The sequence below is a fragment of the Falco biarmicus genome, chromosome 4 (genome assembly GCF_023638135.1).
Source record: "Falco biarmicus isolate bFalBia1 chromosome 4, bFalBia1.pri, whole genome shotgun sequence".
Classification (NCBI taxonomy): Eukaryota; Metazoa; Chordata; class Aves; order Falconiformes; family Falconidae; genus Falco; species Falco biarmicus.
Window position 1 is genome coordinate 28,243,694 of NC_079291.1, and position 27,496 is coordinate 28,271,189.

Below are 27,496 nucleotides of genomic sequence, written 5' to 3' on the forward strand. Positions count from 1 at the left end.
CTTGCTGTTCCTGAGAAGCCAGGTGTTATGCCCCATGAGTGCTGGTATTATGAATTTGAAATAAATAAACAAACTGCCAGGAAACTGAGCTTTTCTACAGTTGCAGACAAAGTCAGGAGCACTGGGCTACTCTGTCATGGCTTGGAGGCAAAGCCATCTGCTCAGATGCTTCAGGTTTCCCCCATTTCCCAGCAAGGTGTTACCCAAGGTAGGAGGGGCAAAGCAGCGGAGGTGAAGCTCAGCAGCCGCCCCGTCTGCTCCTAATGAATAAGTTGCATATCAGGTAGACTTGCACCCTTCACAATTATCATTAAAAAGCTCATGAGAGCACTGAGACCACTCATGGTAACTCAGGAATTCCAGGAAGAGACTTGCTGCTGATGCTCAAGTTTATTCAGAAAGAAGCCAAACCTTCACACCAGCACTGCCCAACCTGAGCTCAGGAGACCACATTGACTTGGGGAGGAAAACCCTCAAGAGGTGCTGCACAGGTGAAACGCTGCCATGGTTTACTCTGACTACACAAGAGGTTTTTGATTGTGCCTTGATTCTGTCAGTCAGGTAGAGAATCGCCCATCACCAGAAGCAAGGTGAGGAATAAGCAAAAAAACACCCAAACCACCACACTGTTTCCACCCCCTGCCCCAAACTGCACATTCAAACAATTGCAAAGCCCAAGGCACAGCCCGAGACAGCGAAGAGACACCTCTAACTGTCTGTCCTGCCTTCATGCCTTGAAGTACCATGTGAGCCATGAAGAATGTCCAGAGGAATGTGTATTTTGGATTTATTGTAAGACAGCAGCTTAAATCAAGCTGCACCTGGGGGAAAGCCCAGAGCTTATATCGCTCAATTCCCTTCTCTCCCCGCCATCGCAACATCCAGATGTGAGTACTAGAAATCCACCAAGGGCACAGGCAATACAGAGCTTTTCAGGAGTAATGAATATTTGATAAAGAAGGGGGAGCTGGAGCAAAAAAATCATTAAAAGACCAGCAAGCATTTTTCCTGCTCAACAACATCCCAGCAAATTGGGCGAGTGGCTTCTGAACAAGCCTGAAGAGCAAGTGTCGAAGTAAGAAGGAGGAAACGCTAACAGACCACAGCAAAGGTGTCTTGGACAAACTTTTTTAGAAGGGAACAATACATATGAGCTTTAGTTTGGGACTTAGAAAGAGCTGCCGGGATGAACAGCACTCGTGAGACCTGATCCAGCCCACGTGGATGCCCAACATACCAGGGAAAGGATTAGGGTGAATCAAGGAGAAACAGCATCCCAGCTTTAAGACTGAAATCACTGCTATCTGGTTTCACAAAACAAATTACAAACGGCGTGATTTAAAAACATTAGCCTTGCACTACTGCAGTCCACCTAGCAAGAAAACCCCATGGGAGATATGGGGAACTCTGGCCACCTGGTGTCTCGGAGTATGGTCGGCTCTGGCTTTTGGTCACTGAAGAAGTTTGGTGAGGAATCAAACAGTTGACAAGGGAAAACCAACCCAACCACTTCACATCCATCAGTTGCAACTTCCCTGGCCGCAGCTTTGATTCGTTACTAGTCTCCAGAGGAGCTGTGGGGAGCGACCGGAGCCTGTCCCATCCCTCCCCGTGTCTGTGCCAGGAGCACCTGGCCCACACTGCCTTTTGTCACGACTGTGCGCTTCGTAAGCCTGGCACTCGCGGTGGCTGCAAGGTGTCCAGGAAGCCCAGCCACAGCCACCCCAGCCTACAACACAACGCTCGCTCACCGCCTTTCTGTCTCTCAAGCTGGCACACGCAACGTCCCCAGTCGGGCTTCACAAGTCGCTGCACCACAAATGCCACCGCCCAGCCCAGCTGTGACCCTGGTTATCCCAGGCCTGAGGCAGATAACCCCACACAAGCCCCGCCAGTGACACTGGGGGGTTTATTACCTTGCCTGGGGGAAAGCAGAGCTTGCAGAAAGGTTCCTTTTCTCACTTGCCCCCTCAAGACCTAGCAGAGCCCCTCTAGCACTCCCGGCGTCCTGGTTTAACCCTGGCCAGCAACCCACGCAGCCGCTTGCTCCCCCTCACCCAGAGGGATGGGGAGGAGAATCAGGAAGGAATGTAAAACTCAAGGGTTGAGATAAGAACAGTTTAATAGGTAAAGCAAAAGCTGCACAAGCAAGCAAAGCAAAGCAAGGAATTCATTCCCCGCTTCCCATGGGCAGGCGGGTGCTCACCCAACCCCAGGAAAGCCAGGCTCCATCACGCATAATGGTTACTCGGGAAGACAAACACCATAATGCCAAGTGTCCCCCCACTTCCTTCTTCTTCCCCCAGCTTATATACTCAGCATGACACCATACGGTCTGGAATGCCTCTTTGGCTAGCTTGGGTCAGCTGTCCTGGCTGTGTCCCTTCCCAGTCTCTTGTGCCCCTCCAGCCCTCTGGCTGGCAGGGCCCAGGAACTGAAAAGTCCTTGATTTAGTATAAATATCACCCAGCAACAACTAAAAACATCAGCACACTATCAACATTGTTTTCACACCAACTCCAAAACAGAGCACTGTACTAGCTACTAAGAAAAAAATTAACCCTATTCCCACTGAAACCAGGACACCTGGTCACCCTAACCAACCCACAGGGTCATCAAAGCCCTGAGGATGGGCACTATCATCATATCGTACCAGTGTTTCTCAAAATCAATTCTTTAAACCTGGAGAAAGAAGCAAGCATTGGGTGAAGCTGGAAGGCAGAAAATCAGTGGAGCAGAACAAGAGTAAAACCACCTTCAAATCCCTGCTTTTGTTTTACTACCCAATACCTGGCAAACACAGAATTTCTTACCTTGTGACCCTGAAGAGCCACTTCCTTGCTGTGCTTGCGCTCTTTTAAGATGCACATACTCAAAGAGAGAAAAAACCAGCAAGCTGGTGTATTTGGTGCCAAGCTACTTCGGCCTTGTGGCTCCCTTTAAATACACCACAGCCCACGGCGGCTGCTTCCAGCAAGGACACAGGTGCAGCAGGAGCAGCCAAGATTGCTGGAGCACAGCAGGCAAATGGGGAGAGCAAAGGTCTCAGAACTACCAACAGCTGCTGAAAGCCCAAATAACTTCAAGAGGGCACCTGGGCACCCCTCTTCCCCTTGCGGTCTTTTCTTCTAAGGGACGCTGGAGCAGATCAGGTTGTATTTAACTTCAGTGGGCCATTGAGGCACCAATTCACCACAATTATATTGTGTTGTGTGTCACTCAACACCAGCCTGGGCAATCATTTTGGTTTTATTGAAAAAATATTCATCTTTTGATAAAAGACCCTAAATCCACCAGTTAGACTCCTTTAGAAAGCCATTTTTTTCTAATCACAGAACGGTTAAGGTGAGGAGCAGCCACTGGAGATCGCCTAGTCCAGCCACCTCACTCCCAGCAGGATCGGCTGGAGTGGGTCACCTGGGGCTGTGTCCAGGCAGGTTGTGAAGGACACCAAGGATGGAGACTCCACAACCTCTGGACAAGCTGTACCAGCGTTCAACCATTTTCACAGTAAAAAACCCAGCTTATTTTCTTACGTTTAAACAGAATTTCCTGTGTTTCAGTGTGCCTGCTGCCTCTTGTCCCACCATCAGGCACCACTGAGAAGGACCCAGCTCCATCCTCTTTACTCTTCCCCGACAGGTATTTATACACGCCGGTAAGATCTCTCCCCGAGCCTTCTCTTCTCCAGGCTGACAGCCGCAGGTCTCTCGGCCTCGTTAACAGGTGCTGCAATCCTTTAATCATCATTTTCAGTATGTTAAACAATTTCTTTTAAATTGACTTGAGTATTTGCATAATTCCTTCTGGTGTTGTTGGCGTGGTTGAAACAACCATCATCTTCATGACCTTTGCCGGATTGCGTGTTTGTTTCTTACTGTCTAGTTTGATTTTAATAGCTTCTGCCAGGCAGTCCTCCCCCTCAAGGAAACCGTGCAGGCAGCAGGCTGTTCAGGGCACGAACTTAATTTAGAGCTGAGGAACAACAAATACTGCTTCATGGACTGTTAAAACGCTTGTGCCTATTTGAGATGGACCCAACTAGCACACAGGGGCTATATGAACCCAAGTGTTTTAAAAGCTCTAGCATTGTAAATGCTGAGCAGGGGGACGGTCGCCCTTTCGAGCATGTTTCTCCTGGTAGTAACACGGTTTTGTCCAACTCAGCCCCGGCAGTTCACTCTCTAGCTGGGGCAGAGGTCTTGTGTTGCGCAGGGACCGTTAGCTGTTTGGATTCACCTCCCTATTAGAAATGAGGGCACATCCAGTTCTTTGCTGCATCTTGGCTGCTGGTCAAAGCAAAATCACTTTCCTGCATTTTTTCCTGCAAAATTGGCTGCAGCGTTCCCTGCAGCTTGGCCCGGGCAGTCCTGTAACACCAGTAGTGATGGAGACCCACCACGTTCTTGGCGTTACTTTGGAAGATGCATCACACCTGGCTAAACACCTTTGGTTCGTTTTGTGTAGCACCAAGTGTATGAAAATACTAGAATCATGTTAATTTCTTGACCAATCTAATGCAGTTTCTGACAATTGGCTTTCCTAGAAGATTTGGACGCAAGCACCTTGAGTCAGTAACTTCTTGGAGACAGCCTTTACCTCTCTGTGCTTGGCGAGTCCTGCGACAAGAACTTCCACCCAGCCACCAGACCAGCTGGGTCTTGCAGGGTGCTCCTGAAAGGTGACAGGCAGCAAGGCGATACCCCAACAGCCCAGGAGATTTTCCTGTCAGGATCTGTGGAAAGGCACCTGCGCAATTCGGTCTGTACTGGGATTACAAAGTAATTAAGAGGTGGGGTACGCTGACTTCGACACCTCACCAGCTTCGCTGTGATTCTGATGGCACAGGCAAGCAAAGACTCAGCAAAATTAAATTCTCTGCGTTTATAGGAAAAAAGATAATCCCTTCAAGTAGTTAAGTTCCCTTTCCTCTCTTAATTTCACAGTAACTGTTGTGGTCCTAACGCTTTCCTTTGCTTTGACAAATCATAACCTTTTCTTAATTAAGATAATTTTTAACACACTCATATGACTTAATTTTTTTGTTGTTGTTGTTTTATGAAGCTTCCGGGTTGTATTTTTATGGAACCAAAATATTTTACTTTCACAGAGGTATACAGTTATCAGCTGTCTAATAACAGGAGCAATTAACGAAATTAAGCAGTGTTAGAAGAGGAAATGCCTTTCCACAGAAGAGGAAATACTTTTCTTACCCAGCATCTAGTCGATGCTCTGACTTTCCCCATGGGAAAGTCACATCAGGCAAATAACAGCCCTGGACATGGCGCATCCTGGAGGGGGTGTTAAAATTTCACTGCTTTGGAGCACACATTTCAGCAGGATTTGTGAAACCTGGAATAATTCTGATTCCCATCTGCTCCACCCTGTCCTGGATGCACAGCTGTCCTACACCGCACACCATTCGCTGGCATTTAAATAGCACCTCTCCAACCCCAGCATCTTCAGGAAGGTAGTAACAGTCCAAAGTTTAATGGAAATATACTTCTAGGTTTATTATATACCAAGAAAAAAACCGCAACCAAACCAACCAGGAAGCTTTACATGGATAATGTGACTATTTATTAATCCCAATGACAGCTTAATTGAGCATCAGTAATTGCTGTATTGTGAAGACCCCTGCAGTGCAAGCATACAGCTTTAGACTGGAAAAGATTATTGGTGCATCTTACATTTGCTGTGCAAATGTGTAATTCAGAAAACTAAAATATCAGTGAGCCTGTCCTACAGGTGTTGAGAAAAATAACTTTAGGTAGGCCCTCGGAGAAAAGCAAAGGCATTTGAACAGGGGACTCCATCTAATATACCACAGCCCAGGTCCAGCAGTATTCCTAGCGAGCATTTGAAGCCAAGCGTGAAGGTGCACAGCCACCAACCACAGGCGAGTTTAACATGCAGCCGTTCGCAGGGCAGCGTTGTACTTTAGCTTTACTGTTGATCCCAGTCATCCTGCACCAGAAAAACTACCGTAACTTTTGGAATTGTTTCAGATCAATAATGCTGTCTTGAAGAAAGAATAGGGTTTCTTTTTTTTTTTAAATGGTTTAAAGTGTTTCCCAACGCGTGAAGAACAAAAGACCCATCAGCTGTCCGGAAAACAAAATTTCATTTATTGTAAAGTTCCTGAAACAGTAAACACCTTATCAGAAGTACAATGAGCTGGCACTATTTATTTAAAATGTGAAATTGTCTTCCAGGAGCAGCACCTGGAATATTCAAGAGAGATCTTAAGCCATGGAATAACTTGGTGCATGGCCCACCTTCCTCACTGTCCCCTGCCAGTACCACCAGTGGAGAACAGGCACTGAATTTCTACTTGCATGTCCTACCTAACAGCTCTCAAGATTTACCTGGTAGATCATGAGCTGGAATTCACCATTTTGTATTTAGGGACCCTCAAATGAAACGTGTAAGAAATGAGACAAATCACCATGCAAATTCAGCTTTGGGGGGGGCGGGGAATGATTGTATAGAACTTTTAATGACTATAAACTCTACAGCCTCTTGCTTGAAGAGGTGGACCTAGCAACAAGACAAGAGGGGACAAGGCTTTGCTTTCAACTAGACTTCGCTGTTTATTCCAGCTGCAAGAGGCCTGGACCTGCCCCGTTTGTAGCTACAGCTTGCGGCTCTTGCACCAGAACCACAGAAAAGGCAGCTCTCCAGCAACTTCCATGAACATCTGCACTTCCACCCCTTCCAGCTTCCCGCACTCCAGCAAAGAGCAGCCGTGCTCCCAGCATTACGAAGGCAGCCGGCAGGTGCCGGGCCTGGAGAGCAGGGGCAGAGAGCATTGCCCACGAGGGCCAAGGAGCTGATTCCTTCCCTGCAACCACCCCCCTCCCCACAAACACCGTAAAGCATAAGCAGCTTTCTTCAGCAAACGTACATGCCGATCCCATATTCACAGAGCTGCAGAAAACCAGCTCTTCTTCACAAGCTTGTGATTTTCTTCCTACTCTTAATGTGTTACTTCACAAGTAACTCAGCCTTTTGAGAACATGAGCCTCAATAGCCCCTTTCTACAGCGCAGGGTAAGAATACCTCATTTACAGCTTTACCCACACTTAGTGGAACAGAAACAGCTTCAAGCATGTGGGACCGGCTGACAGTCCTGCTGTTACGTGTTCCACAAATTTTTTCCTATTACAGGGCCAACCTAAGATGCCTTGTTTGTAACTTACACTATTAAACTTTCACAACTTTATACAAATTCTAATGATGTTAAAAAACACTTTATAAAACCACCTTAAGGCACAAGTTAAACAAATGCAGCCCACTGGAAATCTCAAAGCAGCCAAATCAAGAGAAGCTGGCCTTGTAATAGTTCATTTATACACGTTAAGCTTCATTGTCATACATTTAAACCAGTAAATACAGGACAAAATGCATGCTGCTCAGCATCTACACTTTTTCATTAGTACCAGTTTCCATCTGAGACATGATCTGTGGTTACAAATAGGAATTGAAACAGGTGTATGTCCCTCAAATGATTTGCTTTGAGCAACCATGAGCTATTACACATTTAGCTATACAGATACAGCAACATTGTCAGGGTGGGATGTCAGCCCCAGCACTTTGCTCTATTTGTAAAAGCAAGGAAGTAGAGATGCGAAAAAAAGGTCAAAACGGCAGCGATGAAGCTGGGAGAAATTGCAATTTTGCACAAAAGGATTTCGTGAGTTAATGTCCCCTCACCCAGTTGTCATGGGCAAATGGCTGAACACTAAAAGATGCCCATGAAGAGCAGCGTCATGCCTAAAAAGCCTGAAACAGATCGGTGTCGCAGGTAGGGTCAGCACCCATGCAGTAACACAGCTACCGCCCAGCTCCAGAAACACCCAGATAACTGCTCTGTTGGCTCAAAGATTCTTGTTTAACTTCTACTAACGGCCAGCCACAGCGATCCAAGAAAACCTTGCATGTAGCTTTGCAGGAAGAATCTGTAGGCTGCTCTCTACAAGGAGGGAAAACAGTGTGAAAGGCACGTCTGCATTAAAATATGAAAAACCCACATCCAAACTCAATTATGAGTACTACTGGGTTTTCTTATATGAAGGTCTTCAAGGAGGGAGGAAGCTGCCCTACCTACAAGAATATCCAGTATGTAATTCCACAGGGGAGGAAGCCTGACAGAACAGTTTAATTTAGGTGCAATTTTTCTGATGTGGCTTCAAGTGAAGGCAACCAGACCACTGGCAATGAAGCCCTACAGAAAAATGCTTGTTGCCCCACCTGGCGTCACACTGGCTTTAGCTCAATTTTCTTCTTTACTAGCACTTTTTCTCCCACCCTTACAGCAACGCTAATCAGATCACCCCAGCACTGCTACAGCTTTATTAATAAGCCATCTGCCTTTCACGTGAAGGAGGAACCGAAATATTAGCACAGAGCACTGAACCGTTCACTACAAGAGTAAGAATGTTCTTGGTACATTTGAAATTAGGAAAGTCTGTAGCAACATGGAAAAAAGGAAAAACTACCTTAAGAGTTTCTATTCATTGCTTTATAGCAGGAAAACTTTTGTCAGGGTTTATTATAAAGAAACAGCATAAGGAAACCAAATAAATAGTTGAATAGTTAACAGTATGCAATATAATAGTACTAAACTTCAATTACATAAAAATTAAACTTTGGAACAGCATCATTATGAAATATTTCTTAGAAAACCAGCACTCTGTCCGAGATCCTCAGACCTGTACATTGCAAAAACCAGTCAACTTTGATGCCCAGTTGGTCCCAGCTTTGTTCTCTGAGGGACCGTGCCCATTGAGAACTATGACCCATCCACAGAGCTCCCTAATCCCACTCTGCCCCGTCACACACATGCTGTGTTTCCAAGAGGCGAAGGGAGAGTGACCAGGAAGCACGAGGTATGAGTTGTGCTTCACTGTTTCAGAGGAAGCAGCATCTTCCTCATCTGATAGCTACATTGAACAAGGTTATGCAATTTAACCTAAGGATGCTTCTTTCTTCCCTAAAGCAGTGGTTAGAGGAACAGAAAGAAGGCAGAAACGACCTCATGCTCCCAGTAAAACCCCAGCTGGGTTCTGGGGGAGGCGGAATCAAGGGCTGATTTATCGTTAGTTGGGACAAACTGTCTGATGCAACATGTTGAAGTCAGTGGACAGAGTAACTTCAGCAGGGCTACATCTGACTGTCATTCTTTTTTCCACTCATGAACACTATGTAGTCACACTGAGCTGGATTCTGTTAGCACATCTCTCCCAACATGGGAGGGGAAGGGAGCGATCTTTGCTAGCTCTCAAAAGTGACCGATGGAAACTTTTCACCCTCCAGAGCAGGATTTTACCGTGCTTCCAAATAAAGAAGTATCACCATTGAGGATCTGGAATTGGTCCCTGATACAGATTTCTTTCCCTGTGGGACACGTGCACCTCTTCCTAGAGGAGCACAGCTCACTGTTTGGCTACACACCAGAGCAGGCTGTGTCTTTGCCTTGATATAAATGAATTATACACAGTATAGCTTTGAAATCTGTATGTCAAACCAGTTGATCAAATTCCCCCTCATACAATTTTTAGACCAGTAGACAGTTCAATTGAAATCAGGAGTGTTAAAAGGTGTTTGAGGAAAGCCCAGCATTATATATTTGCATTAAATGCCAAAACATATCCTAAAATACTCCTCTTGACATCTGTCATTGAAACACTTCCAATATCAACTTCTCCAAAACACTGGAACAATTAACAAAAACTGCTATCAAGCAACAAAAACACAGAAATAAAAATTACAAACAAAAATGAGCATTTTATCTTTGTTAAATTCCTGTCAGCCACTTGAAATTAAAACTTGGCACATTTTCCCTGGATGCCATTTATCAACATTTTATCTAGAACATTTATTGCATATCCGAAATTCACTTGGCTAGGGTATTTTTGTTTAGTAGAAAACACTGCCTTCCAGTTATAACTATGAAGCTCCACACAGTTCAGTAAATGAATTCTCCTGGTATTTCTTGCAGTAATGGTTCCTCAAACTTAAATCGTTTGGAAATGGCTTTCTGCTCAGTTACTTTTTCTTTTTCTGACTGCCTACATTGTCCCAGTGTATATGAAGCCACTACAATTAGTTCTTCTGTCACTATTGATTCTTCCTCTTCAGTCTTCTCAGCATCTACAGATTTTTCAGAGGTAGAATCTCCATCTTTCTGGCTGGCATCACTGGTCTCCCCTCCTGTACTCTTATTCCAGGACCTGCAAGCAGGATTATCGCTTTGTTCTAACCACGGGTGTTGAAGACATTCTTCAGCAGTTGCCCGGTCCCTGCAAAAGAAGGAAAGTGTTAAAAATAAATGTCCAAATGAACTTGAAATCCAGTATACCTTGCAGAAGAGATCCATACAAATTATTCCAAGGATATGTCTGTATTCAAGACAAACTAATAGAACTTTAAAAAAAACCAACAACAAACAAACAACAAAACACACTGATAGCCATCTTTTACCAAAAAAGACCAAGGAAATGAAGTGCTAACGTCTAAAATAAAGGAGTTCCTAGATCCTTACATATCAGTATGTTCCCCTGTTGCCAATCAACTTTCATATACAGATTATTTTTTAATATATAGGAAAATTACCCAACCCTTGCATTCTTAATCTCCCATAGACAAGCAGTAGGCAATTTCAATAGCTGACATGTCCCACAAAGAGCTGGTGAAGTTCCACACAAAACACTTCTGTTTTGAGACCTGGAATTTCCAGTTTGCTGCCCCTTGAGAAAAGCGTATTAATGAACCAGAAAAGAGTAAGGTACTCCACTAACATAAAAAATTAAAAGGCTGAAAGCACTGTTCGTTTAAGAGACATCAGCAAAGAACCGGCAAGGAAAGTCAGTATCCTGTACTACACGCATTCATATAGTTTTCTAAAACCAGTTTGAGTTCTGATTACTAACACTTGGACACACTCAGAATATGCAAGTTTGGAGGGAAATGGAGGAATTCTCTTTTCATAGACATGAAAAGTAATAGCACAATGAAATATGAATAATCAAAGCTCCCTTCCCTTGTACTTTACAAGTGAAAATGCCAGCACTTGCCACATTAAAAATTAATCCAGTCTGACACATTAGCACACACCGTTGTGTATTTTACTTACTCTGGCTTCTTAACCAGCAGAGTTTTGATGAAATCCACAGCAGACTCTGATATGAGGTCAAAATCCTCTCCAGAGTAACTTACATTCATTTGAGATATATTTAAGAATGTTTCTTGTTTGTCATCCCCTAAGAAAGGCGATATCCCTGTTAGCATAACATATGCCAGTACTCCAATGCTCCTAAATTAGAAGTAAAAAAAAAACAAAAACAGAAAAGCAGTGTTTTAGGGTGTGTGGTGTTTTTTACAAAAACCGACTTTCAAGTAAAGTAAGTTAATATGACTATTAATTTGTTCTACTTACCACATGTCAGTTGCTGTACTGATTGGGTCATAACTCAGAATCTCAGGAGCTATTCAGGGAAAAAAAAACAAGTTCTTTTTTTGTCACATGCAGGCATTATATTGTAGTTATATAGTGCAATGTCGAGTATGAGGTAAAATTTAAGATAAGTCATTTGAAGTATGACAGTATGAAGTATGTCTTTTGAAGACAACATGTTTCTATTCAAGTTACTTAAGTGAGTATTATCATTCATTGGTTTTAAGTAAAAAAACATAATTGTTTTCCTTTTATTGACACCTTCAGAAGCCAGGCTAGTTTTCTTCCTAATAAAGCTGTACAACAGATTCCTTATGGGAATAATCAGAAGTATCTAACATTGCGTATTCCAGCACTGAAACCCATACAGATATACCAAACAGCTTAAAAGTATTTTCAAGTACATTTTGAAGGCCTGGAATTATTTGTGGTATTTTTGTTTGTTTGTTTTCATTAAAATGGATACAATCCTCCACAGGCTAAAATATTTTATTCAGAGACTGAATATGTAATTTTGAACTCTGAATTCAAATGGTACTTGTTATCACTGCTGCTAAAAGCCATATAAAGCGGGTACTCATCTTCAGCACAAACACAGCATCACCACTCAGACCCGCAAGGCTGGCCAGTTCTACCTTTTATAGCAGTACCACATCCAACCTGACCTTTCGGCACAGCCAGTCTGGCATTCACCAAATGGAGGTAGTTTCTTTTCACTCCGCAAGAGCCTGGACTTCTACAGTAACAACTTACCTACATATTCTGGAGTTCCCATAATTTCTCTTAGTTCCTCACTGCTCTTCATTATTCTGGAAAGGCCAAAATCTACTATCTTGATGTCTCCCAGAGGAGACTTACTGGTTAGTAGAATGTTTTGCGGCTGAAAGACAAAAGGAGGAGACTTTCAGGATCACTCAAATCTAATGCCTATGACACCATCTTGCATAATTATTTTAGCTCATGAGTAGCAATAATGCATTCCATAACAAGTATGACACCCAGGATCATTTATTTACTTCCTCATATGATACCCAGGATCATTTACTTATTTCCTCCAAGGTGAACTTGAAGACACAAGTGGGCTAAAAGGAGTGGCGGGATTTTCTGTTTATAACTGCAAATCAAACATCTACCTTTATTAGCTTAGAACACACAAACCCACATGCCAATAGCTATCATTTAACAATAGCATATAAATACCTCTGCATTGTACCTTTAGCCCTCCATATCACCTTTTTAACTCCCCTTCCCTCCTTGCTTCCTTCCATTAGATGATGTAAAATACCTCCTTGTTGAAGGGTCTCCAAAAACACCCAATCATTTTACAGAGCCTGAACACATAAAACTATTTTGACTACACCTGTTTAAAGAAAAGTCTGTTGCAACCAACCTCAATCTTGTTCAAAGTACAAACAATTGTATTACAGAACACTAACTGAAGAACAGTTTAAAAAAAATATAGCAGCCTGAAAAACAGGTTTTTAAGAGCATCACCTTTGGATAAACTTGTTTGCTCTGACGTCACTAGATCTTGGCTGTCATCCTTCAAAGCAACTTTGTGGTCATTAAGAAGTTCTTTAACATCTGTTTTAAATGCTAGCTTAGTTAAAAAAAAAACCTGAAAACTAACTTAAGACAACAGGTCTTAAAGATTACTTTATTTTTTTTTTGCAACTGAAGCATATCCTTGCCAAAAAATAAAGGTGTGACCCTCCCTGCCCCCAGGCCAATGATCACATTGGACTCTATCATTAACTTCTCCGAATGGTAACACTGACAGTTGACACTGTGTTCATGCCTCTGGTGAGCACAGGTTTCACAAAAGCGAACAAGACTTTATTTATTGGGAACCTGGATCATCTTGCATCAGGGGTGGTTGAAAAGGGAGGAGGGCAAAAGAGTAAGAACACCAAAGCAACCACTGACTGATAATCTCAACTGGATTACCACCAACATTTATACCTTCTCACCAACCCCTGCGCCATTCTCTCCTCATCCCTAGTCAGTGATGAAGGCAAAGGCATGCTTTCACATGAAAAGCCTTGCTTTTCAGCACAGAAATAAAACTCTACAAGAACATTTTAAAAATCTTGAGCCAGTTCTCCTTGCTGTGAGACCTAAATATAGTCAAGTTCTTTCATTCCTGCAAAGCTAAGCCATGGTATTTCAAACTCACTCCATGATGTTGTCAATCTATTTTCTGTTTGTAAATCCATGTGTTAATAAGAGGTTTTTTTGTTTGTTTTTTTTTTTTTTTTTTTTGCTTACAAACTGGAATCTGGTGGACAGGCTTTTGGAGCTGCGCATTACCATATGCTTTAGAGTTCACATTTTTAATTCTGTATTTGTATTAGAAAAGCAAACATCCAAAAAAGCTGACCATGTCTCCCTAATTAGCCTCTCAGATGTTCTTCCCAGTGGGAAATTTAGTTACTGAGGAGCCAAATAGAAAGTATGAGAAAAACATTTGTTCTCTATATTTAAATGAAGAGAAGTCTTTAATAGAAAGGTTTTGTTTTGTTAAGCTCTGTTTTATAATATTTTGGTAGATAATGTAGTTGCCAGAAGAGGTTTTTATTGTCTTTTTTAAAAACAATCCTATTACTCAAAACACACCTATGCAGAAAAAAAAAACCCACCCACCTGTCTACAGTATGAATTGAGTCATAACCCTAAATCAATTCATAACAAAATAACAGTTGTTTTCTTCTTTTAAGGAATCATTATGGGGTTCATGTGAGGTGACAGTCTAAACACCAGCATGAAACCTTAAAGAAGCCGTAGCTTTGAACTTACCATAGCTTTCAGCTCAACACAATTACTCTAAAGCTTTAAGAAAAGGAAGGTCATTTTCCCACATCTGTAATGCTGTTTCTCTTTTGTTTTTCTTCTGCTATAATCCATCTAGGTTTGCCTAATGCTGATGAGCCCACAATGGCAAGAGAGATGCAGGCCAAAGGCTCTCCTGGTAGCCGTTCCGAAAAGGGCCTTTCACTCTCATCAGCCATTTCATTACTGCTTGATGGTAAAAGCTGTGAAATGGCAACACTGGAAAACCTCCCCCCTCTACCGCAGTAAGGCTTAATTGTTCCGATTTAGATCCTATGTTGTGCACTGAAGAAAAACACACAAAAAAATCCTTGCCTAAACGGGCGATCTGAATGGATGCACTTTGCTGCAGGATTGGTATGTGCACAGAAGCCACATGGTGTGGCCACACGAGTCTAGCCACTGCCATAGTCAGCACAGGCAGAAACGGGTACTTTGGGAAAGAATATAGAAACAGGACAAAAAGTTGTATTTTCCAGGCATGCTGCCAAGAAGCAGAAATTTAGGTTTCAGGAATTTGATACGTTGGTTGTACCCGTATCATCATGTTAAGATTAACAGCACTGAAAAGCATAATTTATACATTGCAAATATTAACCAGTGTTACATTTTTTCACTCAAATTGGACTAAACTACCACCACACGAAGGCCATAGCTTTCTTGACACTACAAACGTCAGTGCAACGGCCAAACTAAGGCAATGCGTACAAAGATCTGGTCTCATTTGGAAATTTATTCTGCAAGTCACACAAATTGTTTGTTACAAGTGTACTTAATATAGGATACCCTTCAACCCTACCTTGCCAACAGGTTTTGGAATCATTATTCCAGCAGTTTCTACAAGCCTTTGGCCCTAATATTGCTCATATCTTTAGTTGGTTTTAAGAAGACTATGACTGAGGACACATAATAAAGCTCATGTTTTTAAACTAATCAATGCCTCACCTTAACCTGCAACATTAATGAAGTTAGGTATCTAATTTTATAATACTGCAAAAAAATCACATGCCTAGAAGAAAAGACAGGAATTATCCAAGGAATAACGGGCGGAAACAGGAAAAACTGGCTAGCTGGGATACCCTAGCTACATTGTTTGTAAAGATACTAAACTAGGCTGATCAGTCTGCCCTAAAACAAGTGAAAGGGCAATCTTTAAGCAATTGAAATGCAAGAACAGAGTTTGCTTGGGGGTCCAGTTTTTTCGGTCAATGCAAGTGGGAAAAAGAGCTACAGTCACTAAGAGAACAGACATAACAGATTGGTATCACACTATCCCCCAAAATATGCAATGCACGTCCTATACATTAAGAAGTTCTGCAGAACCTGGATACTCTATACCTGCCTATTAACAAACTGCTTTGCTCTAATTGCTGTAAAGGTTTGAACTCCAGATTAAACTGTTCTTTTGCCTTGAAAAAATGATATTTTAATTTTCACTCTTTTCTTAGTTTCCTGAGTGTTGCTTTAGAGAAGGAATACTACACTTCTATTACTAATACATATCTGTGCAATAAACATTCCACCTTAATCCACCTGTAAAGCTCAGTGGAGAATATCAATCTGTAATGTTCTTGTAACAGGCCGCTTCTTTTGCAATTGCGTTAGTTTGCTTTCAGAATATTGGTGTAAAATGACATCCAAAACAATTTTAATCAAATAATGGTTCTGCTAGTTGCCCTCACTGAGCACAGTATCTTGAAAATGATACAGAGTAAGGGCAAAGCTGTCTGTTGGATCACCATACTATGAGACTGCTGCTTGTGGCAGTCATTCTCCCAGACGACAGGGCCATGTAAGGTTCTTTATCTACCTCTGCCGTAGACAACAGGCAGCTAGCCCTTCCTCAGCCCCCACACCTTTTAAAATTCTCTTCCATTCCCAACCACTTTAAGCTTTTACCAAACACCAATGCAAGATCGAGTCAAACAGCAGATGAAAACACAGGGAAAGGAGTCTTCCCTTACTCTGCAGCTTTCATACACCACTAAGTAGAGATGAAAGACTCCTGACTGCAATCTGCAAATTAAATAGCATCAACACAATGCTGCCAAATGATACTTAATTTGCACTCAGTAGCATTATATTTGCTCTTTCTCCAAGTCAAAACTGGATTACATGACTGTATTGTGCTATTAAAACAAGCCATATTTCAACCAGCTTTCAGGAGAATCATGCTTTTGGAAAGAAATTATCAGGTGGCAACCTTGCTCACCCACATCAAAATACCCAATTTTTCCTGCAGTGTTTAGTCTCACAGGAAAAATCTTGCATCTGTTAAGGGGGCAGACAGAAGTTAAGCAAGGTAGCTGTCAGTGTCATAGCTGTGGTCAATTAGATTTATAAATAACCTACAACAAGGTGACAATCACATACTGGCAACCATTTTGACTTAAATTATTCTAGGCATAGAGCCGGACTTTTTTTGAAAATTGGATGGAACATACGAAAAACTGGATGGACCTTTCCAAAGGTATTGGTACCAGACAAATGAAAATGAAACCTTTAAGACACCCAAAGGTGAAACTTTTGGTTAATAGCACAAGAAAAACATCTTAGCAAGAATTTGAAAGCTTTCTGATATTGGCAAACACCTTGCTTAACACAGCACACTTTGCAAATATCTTCCAAATGTCACCACAAAACCAAGTATCTAGTAAATTCCACTGTGTTGTGAGCCACTAGGTAAAGCAGCACGAGCCATACTACACAACAGAAGACCGTCTGAGGCCAATGGGTTAATAAACACACAGCCAAACCCAGCACCCAACTTCAATTTTTGAGTTCCTTGGAAAATGTGCCTTTTTATAGTCTGACAAGGCACGTGGGTCAATCAATCTCCTCAAGTCATGCGTTTTAATACTACAGTTCCCATCATCTTTATAAACATCAATAACCAAAGACTTCCCTAAACCTTCTTTTGCAAAAGACCAATGGTCTTATATATCATGAAAGTAATCACACTGTAATCAGGACTCATTAAAATCCACTTTTCAAAAACACACTGCATTAATGTATAAGCATATTAAACACTAGACAACTTGCTCTGCTAATTAACTTCTATATAAGCCAGCAAAGCAATGCTGGATCTTCCAGTCAGAACTGGATATGTTCAGTTTTATAACAAGTTTTCTGATCAGTTCGAAAGTTTCGAAGTAAGCTTTTTCTGAACTCTGAAAAAGGTACCTGTCCACAAGCTGTAATCAATAACCTGTCTACTGTTGCCTTTAAGTACTGCAGTCATATAAAGTACAATGCATTTCTGATTACAGATAACCAGCTGATAGTGCTAAGGAACACTACAGCTTTAACTACGAACACATGTATAAATATATACCATCCACAAAAAGACATGTGTTGATTTTACACACTTTGCTTCAAGGAAATTCAATGGCCAACCACAGTACAGACACTGAGTATCTTCTGTAAGCATACTGGAATTTTAAGGAATTTAACTGCTCATTTTCGGTCCTTCTGAACACTTGTTCTCACATCACTTGCTAAAAATTTTCCATTATTTATTTTAGTTCAATTATTAACAGTCTATGTGTATGACTAAATCAATGGGCTACAGAAAGTTTCAAAGGCTTCCACAGATAATTTGAATAAATGGTTGGAAAACCAGGCAGGTGACATATTTGTGTGCAAATATTACTCATCATCTGCTTTAGCTGATGCAAATGGTTCATGATGTGCTAATCTACTAAGTATGTACAGCTTGATATGGGAATCTACTGGTAGCTTTGTAATACTGCCAAAATGCAATTAAGTAGAAGTAAGGATCTCAGCAACAGAACAAACATGTAGCAGCTTACTGCGAGCGTAGTAAATATGGCAATTGGATACCTAAAAAGAATTGAAAATTTTAATGCAAATACCTTTTATACTGCATTGCTTAGTAATAATGTAGTTCAACCTCAAAATGAGACAAAATTGCATCTTCCATATGAACATAAGGATGGAAGCTAAAGAAAAATAACTGCAGCTTGCTGCCAATGGAAGTTGTCAGTTTTCTGGATTCCTGTTACAACTCCCTTCTTAACCATGAGCAATACTCTGGATTTCATATGATAACAACTGTACTTTTCTCTTAATTTGGGTCAAAACTTTCTCTGGTAAGAAAAAAATAATTTACTCCAGTAAATCATGATAATTTATGATCAATAGGGTGTTGCCCGACTGTTTGGCAATAAATGACAAACATTTAAATAAAGTTTTACAGTAATTTAAAAAACATACTGAAGTGTTATAAAGTGTATTTAACACATTAATATACTGTTTACCAGTCCTGTATGACCATTACAATCTGAAACATTACACTTTATACTACCAGTGGCTCCTTCCATCCCTCTGCTTCATTAAACCTCAAGACAGTACAAAACCCAAACCTAATTCCATATAATACCCAGACATTTTTAATGCACTTTAAAAATGAATCGGGTCTTACCCCAAAGCACTCAGTCGCACTTTAAGGTGTGATGCAAAATCACTTCTGAATTAATTAAACTTCTTTTAATCAAATGACATTTATATTTGACATAATCAAAGAAACTCCCCAAAAAGGCTTGCAACCCTGGTGCCTACTGCATCACAAAGGGTGAATTTTATTGTTTGAGGAGCATCTAGGTAAAAATCGTATTATTAACAAATAAGCATTACTATGACATACAACCAAAAATAAAGTCAGCAGATATGAATAAAAATAATAATAATACAGCAACAATCTTACCTTTAAGTCAAGATGAACCACATTGTTTCTGTGCAAGAATGAAACTCCTTCCAAGATCTGCTTCATAAGCCGTTTAATATCTTTCTCTTTGAAGGCTTCCTCTCTTTCAGCCACACACTGGTCAAAGATTTCACCTCCAGCAGCACTATGGAACAATATGAATTTTATTATTTTGAAGACTAAGTTTAGCACCCATTTTGTTCTACTTGCCCTATTTCATTCAGTGTAAGCAAGATCAGCAGGTGGTAGCATCCAACAGCGGTATTTTCAGTCACTAAACATTTGGTAAGCTTTTACAGCCTAGGAAGACTTCTCTGCAGCGTAGCAGCTTTGGAGAGAAGCAAAGATCTTAGTCATTTAGCTTAGACAATATGAATAGTACAGAAATTTTGGGGACTGTTTTGGAAACACTACTGACATTGCTTTAAGATGAATGCCACATTTGTTTAAGGGCTGTGCTTACATGAAAGACATGCCTTTTGCCATTCCTATGAAATTACATGGAAATTTGGCCAAGGTAAGTCTTTGTAAGCACAAAGCAAAACAGCTCCGCCCCCAACCCTCCTCAAAACACTTTGCATACACTCAAAAGACTAAATGTAAAGCCTATAATTGATTTTTTTTTTGTGAAGTCTCTAGTATACAGGGATGCATTAATTTTCTAAATGGTTTTCATCAAAAAACGTTCTTGAAAATTTTAGCCCTCAACTTGCTTCCTTATAGTTTGTTTACATGTTAAAAAAAATAAAGTAGCAAAAAATATAAAAATAGAGATGAATTAATGTTTTTAGTACTCTGAAGGCATTTGCAGTCCTTTTCTGTATAGCAATGACTCCAGAGAACTAAAATAGTTTTAAAACACAATCAGGTAGCATCAAAAATAAAATAAGCAGAGCAGAAGCTCCATCTTAAAACAAGAATGGACATAAGAACATTAGCATGGGGCCATTTTGCATATGGATTGTTGCATTACCACTGTGAAATCAACATATACATGCTTGTTCTGAATGAAATTCTATAATCATCCCTTAGTGAAAGCTGGTGAAATCCATGAGGATAGCATCTTCTCCAGTTACCCCAAGCTAGGACATGCCAAACGTGACTTTGCACAAGTGTTAATCTTTATTGATGCATAGCCATTTACTCTGCCTTGGCTTGCTCTTTTCTAATAAATTATATTACCTAGGCAATCCAGAAGACAGAGGCATATTCAATACTAACACAGCAGCAAATGACAGTTCTGCAAAAATGGTGCATTTTGATTATGTACCCACAGAAAAAAACACCTACATATACTCAAATTTTCATCTTGTCTATATCGAAATTGCTGCTACAGTCCTAGTACCTTAAAATGCTTCAATTATAAAAAAGGTTTTTTGCCTTCCCAGATATTACTGTTATTTAAAATTCTCCCTGCAAATTGTCTTAAAAGAAAAAAGAATTTAAGCAGGCTACATCTTAAATTTTTTTGAAAGTGTTTTATGTTTATGTTCTATATGCTGGTTAACTGGCACAGCAGTACAATTTGATTTATTAAACTAAGATATTCTCTTTAAAAAAGAAAATTCCTTTAAATAATTATTTCTTTACTTTGTATCAAAGATGATAGCGCTCAAGAATAAAATGAGCTTTTCAAAGGAGCATTACTACTTTAATTCCTCTAGAAAAACTGCATGTGCCTGACACCATCACATCTTTCTTCAGCATTGAATTTCTTTAAATTCAACAAAAATGTTAGTAATATTTCAGCTTTGAACAGGATTCAGATATTAATGACATTTAAAAAATGGACATGGGCTAGTGTATTTTAATATTCTAAACCAAATTTCTTTAAAAAGCAACATCAATTGGATCTTCAAAATAGGGACAGAAAAACATATACTGTAGTCAATAAATTAAACTTTCTACTTTAAGAATGTCATTATACATTACTTGGAAGAATGATTTAATTCCTTGTAGCAGTGAATTATAATGCACATACAGCGATAAGATCTACTACCAAAATTACTAACACACTGTATTTGCAACAACCCTGGGATTTTGCTGATATAGGTCTACCACTGAAAATAAGCAAACCAATACTGCTATTTAATTTTGTGAAATAGGATTTATACCCCAAACCTACTGTTCTGGGTAATGGATCATACTTTATTTTTAATAGACCCATCTGAAAAAAATAAAATCAGCAAAGGGGGTCCTGTTTGCTATATGGTAGAAATCTGTTACAATGAAGTTACACTAATAAATTAAGATTGAAGTAGGCACCAAGCTAAAATGTAAACTACCTAGAATTTTAATACTGCACTTAAAGAACTTTCAATTAAATGTGTTAAAAGTCAAGGCAACAAAAGTTGAATCAGACAATGTCCATCACTGAAATCAAGAGACAGCACTACCATATGAGAGTAGAAAACCCTCGATCCACAGAACTTATTTTTTTTTTAAAGAAAGGTATTTAAGTACTTCCCAGTACTTCTGAAGATGTTTAGGTTCATCAGCATTTTTAAGAGTGAAACAAGCAAATGCAGCCCTTACACATGCACACCCACTTCATGACTTATGAAATATAGCCCTTCCCAGCTATCACAGACGAATTCTTACCTTTACAAAACAGTTTCATATGGAAAGATGGTTTCACATACAATGTTTTGTTTTTTGATCAACTTTGCGCTATAGGATGCATAGAACAATTTCTTCCACATAATTCATCCTACCCCAAAATGACCACATTCAAACAAGTAACGAGCAACCCTTTATAAGAACACAGGGAAATTTGTTACTGCAAGATCATTTCATGTATTGTTGCCAGGGAGTGAGCTTAACTGATTCCCTAAAAGCAAAACAGAACACTACCTGTGAGCCAACCCAGTCACATGTGGTTGGAAGTACAATGTCAAAGTGAACTCCAAAAAGATTCTCCTGCACACCTAGGCCAAATTTTGCCAAGCTCCTTAACAACACTTTCAACTCTTATTTTGTATTCCCTAGCTATAGTTCAGGGGAAAAAAAAACCCCAACTAATGAAGACACAGAAGGGATGAGAATACCTGCTAGGAAAGTATTACGGGCATGTCATTGCTATGATTTCTATATATACGCAGACCAGGAGTTCTCTGGTGTTTATAACATTTGCCTATTTTGCCTTTAAGAACGCATCTTCCATTAAGCTGAAGCTTTTCTAACGGTTGTTAGGAAATAACTTTGCCAACCACTGGGCACCCCTACCCAACTCCACAGAAAATGTTCCTAGGGGACAAAAAAAAAATAAAATTGTCCTTTGGACATGAAAGTAGTTATGAAAACAAGCCATCTTAAACTGGGGGGGCAGGGGAAAAGGATAAGGAAATATTTAAGAGCACAAGAGTTTTAAAATCCAGTGTTACTTAGAATGCCTTATTTCTCTGGTACATGCTCCCTTAGTGTACAAAAAAAAAAAAAGGCAAGACATAAGAATTCTTTCCAAACTTGACAGTTCTGGCAACCAGAATTACTTGGCTATTTTGATTTGTTTATGAAAGTACTGTTGTGCCATTAACTTCTCTATAGTTTCAAGTGAAAAGCACACTAACGTTTTATTACTCTTGATCAGCATAAATGGACCATTTCACAATCTGGAGCATTACACTTCGTTAAAATTATGTTGTCTTTAAATTCAACGGAAACTGCTTATCTTCCTTGAAACATATCTTAACAATGCACTGTATGGAATTCAGCATCCTACTTCTTTCAAGTGCACTTCCAATACTAACACAGTCACTTAGCATATAATTAGAAAAAGATTGAACAAATCTATTTCAGTGCATCTGAAAAAACTAAACATTACCCCAGCTTGAATGGATTAGACATTAAGACAGTCTTCTGAAAGACTCAGAAGTACAAATCCTCAGAATACAGACATATAGACAACAAGTTCTAGAATATACTTGATTTCAAATGCCGAGTGAGACCATATATAGTTTACAAGGGCCAAAATTGTTCTTCCTGAACTTTATGCTCTGTCAGAAGCCTTTCTTGAAAGGGTTATATTTGGAAGATAAAAGGAAATGAATTTGCTTTCTGTACACAAAGCTTGTATTACAAGAAGATCACACCAAGGTGGTTGTAACACTATCGCCAAAGATTCACATTCACTACAGCTGACAGTCATACCCCCCTTCCTTGGCTAGGCATACCATTAGACAGTAAGCAAACAAGTGAATTTACTGAGAATTTTTCCGGTGTAAGGCTATCATAACATACCAATGTCCCCAAAGCCTGAGAAAACTGTAAATCCCTATCTGATGAGAGGACAGAGGGGAAGAGAAGCATCCAAATGTATTAAGTTGTAGATACTGTTCTTTTAAGTTCTTGGATCTCAGACAAATGTGGTTGGGTTTTTTGGTTGGGTTTTTTTTTTTTTTTCTCCTTTTTTCCCTTAACCTTTCCAATCAGACAGCCTAAGAACTCAATGAAACACAAGAAGTAACTAATATCATTTGAGATGTTTTCCCCTAGTTTTTGAAATTTGAGACTGCCATCTAAAATAACTTTGCTAATAGACAAGATGCAAATATTGTAGCAGCAGTTATTCCCCATTACAGCTTTTTTGCTTACAGTTCTCTGTTGAATCCCATGCCAAATGAAATAGTTTCCTTCCAGCAGACTCCTACTTTAACCAGTCACACCTCCAGTAAGTAGGACTAAGTAACGTCCAATACAAGTAGTAATATTATCCAGGCCCAAATAACTGTAGGTGAAAAAAGCACTGCATCCAGCATACCAAATAAAACCCAACACTGTCTTCAAAATGATAAAGGCTTTTTTTTTTTTTTCTTTTTTAAAGGAAGCGTAACAAGAGTTTACTACTTACACAAGACCCGGGCAGGTGATTATTCAGTTCAGAAGCTCTTCACAAAAAAATACTTAGCAGCTGAGATTTTGGAGTTACACATACAGATTTCTGTGATATCTGAACCATTAATGACCCACTAATGTAAACTATCCCTTCCATAGATGCGTAATATATGGTGATGAATACTTACAAAACCCACCAGTTCTTAAGCATGAGGTGCTCTGCTGCTCTTTCTTTCAAAAGACATTGGAAAAAGCCAGGTAGGTTGCATGCAAGTATTGAGACCCAAAGTTACCAAATTTGCTTTTTCCCTGTTACATCTGATGCATCAGGTTTCCTAGACACTCTTGAGTTTTTTCAGTGAAAGTCTGGTTTTCTTTTTCAATTGTTCCATTTTCACTGAAATCTAGAAACATGACTAAATGTGACTGACCCACAGATTAATTTCAGGCTTTACATACTACCCCGTCAGACTTGCCCCCTCAACCCCTACTTAAAGCCTCTGTATGAGGTCTTGCAACAACAAACAGAAGTCAGAGACTGCTGTCAGGGTGGATGCAGCCATCACTTTGCTATACTATACTGAAGCCAACACTGTAATGGCTCATTGCTTCCCATTGCTCAGCACTTAGTAACAACAGCGGCCAATTTTACTTTCTGTCAAAAATTGATACTGCTCGAAAGACAACCCTTCATGTAACATTAATATTTCTCTTCATGAAGGCAAAGCACTAGGTGTCCCCTTCACCCCTTGTAACAGATTCAACATCAAGACAAGAAGCTTGAAAACCATAGCAGATAAAGTCAGTGGCCAACAATTAGGTATTGTTTTTCTCCTTCCCAAGATAAAGATCTGCCACACAGACCATCAAGCTTAATAGAAACTGAAATGCCCTAGAGAAGCTTGCAGTCTAGATACGTTCTTTCATCCTCTGCATATAGAATGTCAGAAATTTACTAATATTCATACCTGTTTTGTTGCAACATGTCTCTGGAACATGCTGACATTAAAGCAGCATCCAGACACGTTTGCTGAAGTCAGGGAAAGACTATTTTTGTAATCTACAACTCTAACACACAGCTATTTATCTGGAGCAAGGTATGACTGTTTGATGCATATAAAAACAATAATGTTGTTAATTACTTAACAACCTAGTTAATACTTTGGATTAAAATGTTTTGCAATTGGAAGATAATTGAGTTTTAAAAGAAAACTAGCAATTTTACATTAAAATGATCACAAAACCCATTGCTCATACCAAACTTTGGATTCCACCACTCCTGTAGCCCTATGGGATCCAGAAATCTAAACTGTATTCTAGTTAAGTTTGTGCTGCTAGTGTTTAAAGCATGTATTTACAAGTCTCCAGTAACAGCAGTTAAAATCCAGAAGCTGTCACACCTTTGCAGTATAACAGATACTTGAATATTTCATAAACCATGGATTCCATAAGGGCACAATCATGTTTACAAAAAAATGTATTCTAGAAGGAAGTTTGCCTTAGCAGACAGTGTCTCATTCCATTTCACTGAGCTTTAAAAACAGTTTTTTTGATTTCTAAACAAGATCAGATTGGGACACATGATTTCTCACCATTTCTTTTTGTTACCAAAAGCAAGGTACAAACTAGATTTATGTTAGCAGACAGGTTAAGTAAATTCTGAACTACTGAGCTTCACTTTTCCCCTCCTAATTATTTTAAATCCATACAGCTAAAACAGGATCTTAACAGAGTTCAACATCAACAAGCATTTGTCTGCCTCTTGGAACCTAGATGTCAAATATCTAAGTCACTAGCGGATTAGATGAACAGTCACAACAGCTGCAGAAATGCCTGTCTGGACAAACTCAACTGGGGAAACCCACGCAGACAAATGTAGAGTCACAAGTTAAACGTCATTTGAAAAACTATTCTAGGTCTGAATCCTCCTCCTTTTTCTTCCCCCAAAAGATAATGATTTAGAGGGTTTTTCATTGCAGGTCATAGGGGTTTTGATAGTTTCTTTTTAACAAAAATATTACTTTTTCATAACTGGTAAAACACCCCCAGATTTCACCCTATCTTTGTCACCGTCAATGAAATAAACTTCAGTTTTTGAACAGATACTCACTGCTTCTTTCCTCTTCCTCTTTTACAAGTAGGGAGTGTACACAGTCCATATTTCACTAAAATTTTTTTAGCTACGTAAATTAGAGTTCAGTTTTGAAAGATAATACATAATTGGAGAAATTTATTATAACCTGCAGTAGTTAAAAGACTGCATGTAACTTCTTGGAATACTGCTTTTCTTAGCAATTCTTTTTGAACTCAAGCAAGTCTAACAGGAAAGCAATAAAATCTTTTCACACTATTCATATTGATACACAGTATTTTTACATTATTAGTTTTAAGCGAATATTGCACAAGGTTATTCAGGAATTATTACTACTACTTACTATTCCAGGACTAGAATCATCTCTGTTGCAGTTTCATAAACTTCGTGCAAGTTAATGACCCAAAGGTTGCATTGTGCCAGCTCAAGGACTGCAATTTCGTGGATTATTTCCATCCGACAGTCTTGGCCCTTTCTTCTTTTTCTCATGAATTTTGCTGCAAACTCTTTTTCAGTGTCTTTCTGGATACACTTCTTCACCACTGCAAATTTTCCTCTGAAATTAAAGAATTTAAAAATAGAATTAAGTCCCTTAGTGACAACTTTAGTATTGCCCTTATGAATTAACATTTCAGGAAACGAACTAAATCACTATTAATGGATACATTTAAAATATGTTCTAAATTTAGAAAGATGCCTTGCTGAGTGATAATCCCCACACTTAAAAGACCAGCACAGCTCAATGTAATTTAAACTGTGTGAAAAAGGAATAAAACGCTATCAATTGAAAGAACTTGGATTTCAAAAATATATAATAAACAAGCTGTGCCAGTTTGCAAGATTAAGGTATCCTCAAACCTCTCATTAAAAAAGCTGGCAAAAACAAAGCGTACAAATAGACAATTTATGACTATGACTAACTTTCTATGACTACATCACAATAACCCAGTTACTGTTTCCCAAAGTATCCCACCAGATTTAAGGCAACAACCACCAGCACTATTAGTCAATAACCGCTGAAAATCCTGCTCCATTTGCCATGCAATAGCCAGACTCTGCTGTGTATTTTCACCATTACATGTCTCAAATGATAATAGCCAAAGTTTTCTGACTGTTTAACAGTTCTCAAAATCCCTTACTCTTTGTCTCACTATATAAGCAAGGAACTTGGATGATTTTAAAAATAATTAAGCAGCTTGACCAACATAAAGCTTCCTAACACACTTTTTGTGACAATGATGCTGTGAGTACAAATGCACACTGAGCAGAATGGAGCATTGTGCTTAACCCACGTTAATGAGCATCATTTCTGACAAAATGCACAACTGATGAGTTACACCAAGCCAGCAGCCTGGCTAAAACCACACTGCAGTGCTTACGTCAGAAGACTTCCCCCCACAGCATTTTGGACTGAAGTGTCTGCTCTAAACTTCCTTGCAAGAGTCCACACCACCTGCTCCGCTCAGCTCCAGTCATACAGTACTGACTTTTAGACTGAAAAGGTTTATAGTATCTGTCACCTAATGCAATGACGAATTCTCATACTTTGAAGTACAGC

General features: G+C 39.7%; 1 protein-coding gene across 1 annotated transcript in view; it reads right to left on the bottom strand.

Moving 5' to 3' along the window:
- Positions 1-6,105: 6,105 nt before the first annotated feature.
- STK17A (serine/threonine kinase 17a) overlaps positions 6,106-27,496 on the bottom strand; it is a 28,447-nt gene continuing 7,056 nt past the window's right edge. Inside the window, exons 2-7 of the mRNA XM_056337051.1 lie at positions 26,282-26,494; positions 19,014-19,158; positions 12,212-12,338; positions 11,441-11,489; positions 11,138-11,317; positions 6,106-10,304 (exon numbers count right to left, since the gene is read on the bottom strand). Coding sequence (XP_056193026.1) covers positions 9,971-10,304; positions 11,138-11,317; positions 11,441-11,489; positions 12,212-12,338; positions 19,014-19,158; positions 26,282-26,494 — 1,048 coding nt within the window. The 3' untranslated portion in view covers positions 6,106-9,970. The remainder of the gene's footprint in view (positions 10,305-11,137; positions 11,318-11,440; positions 11,490-12,211; positions 12,339-19,013; positions 19,159-26,281; positions 26,495-27,496) is intronic.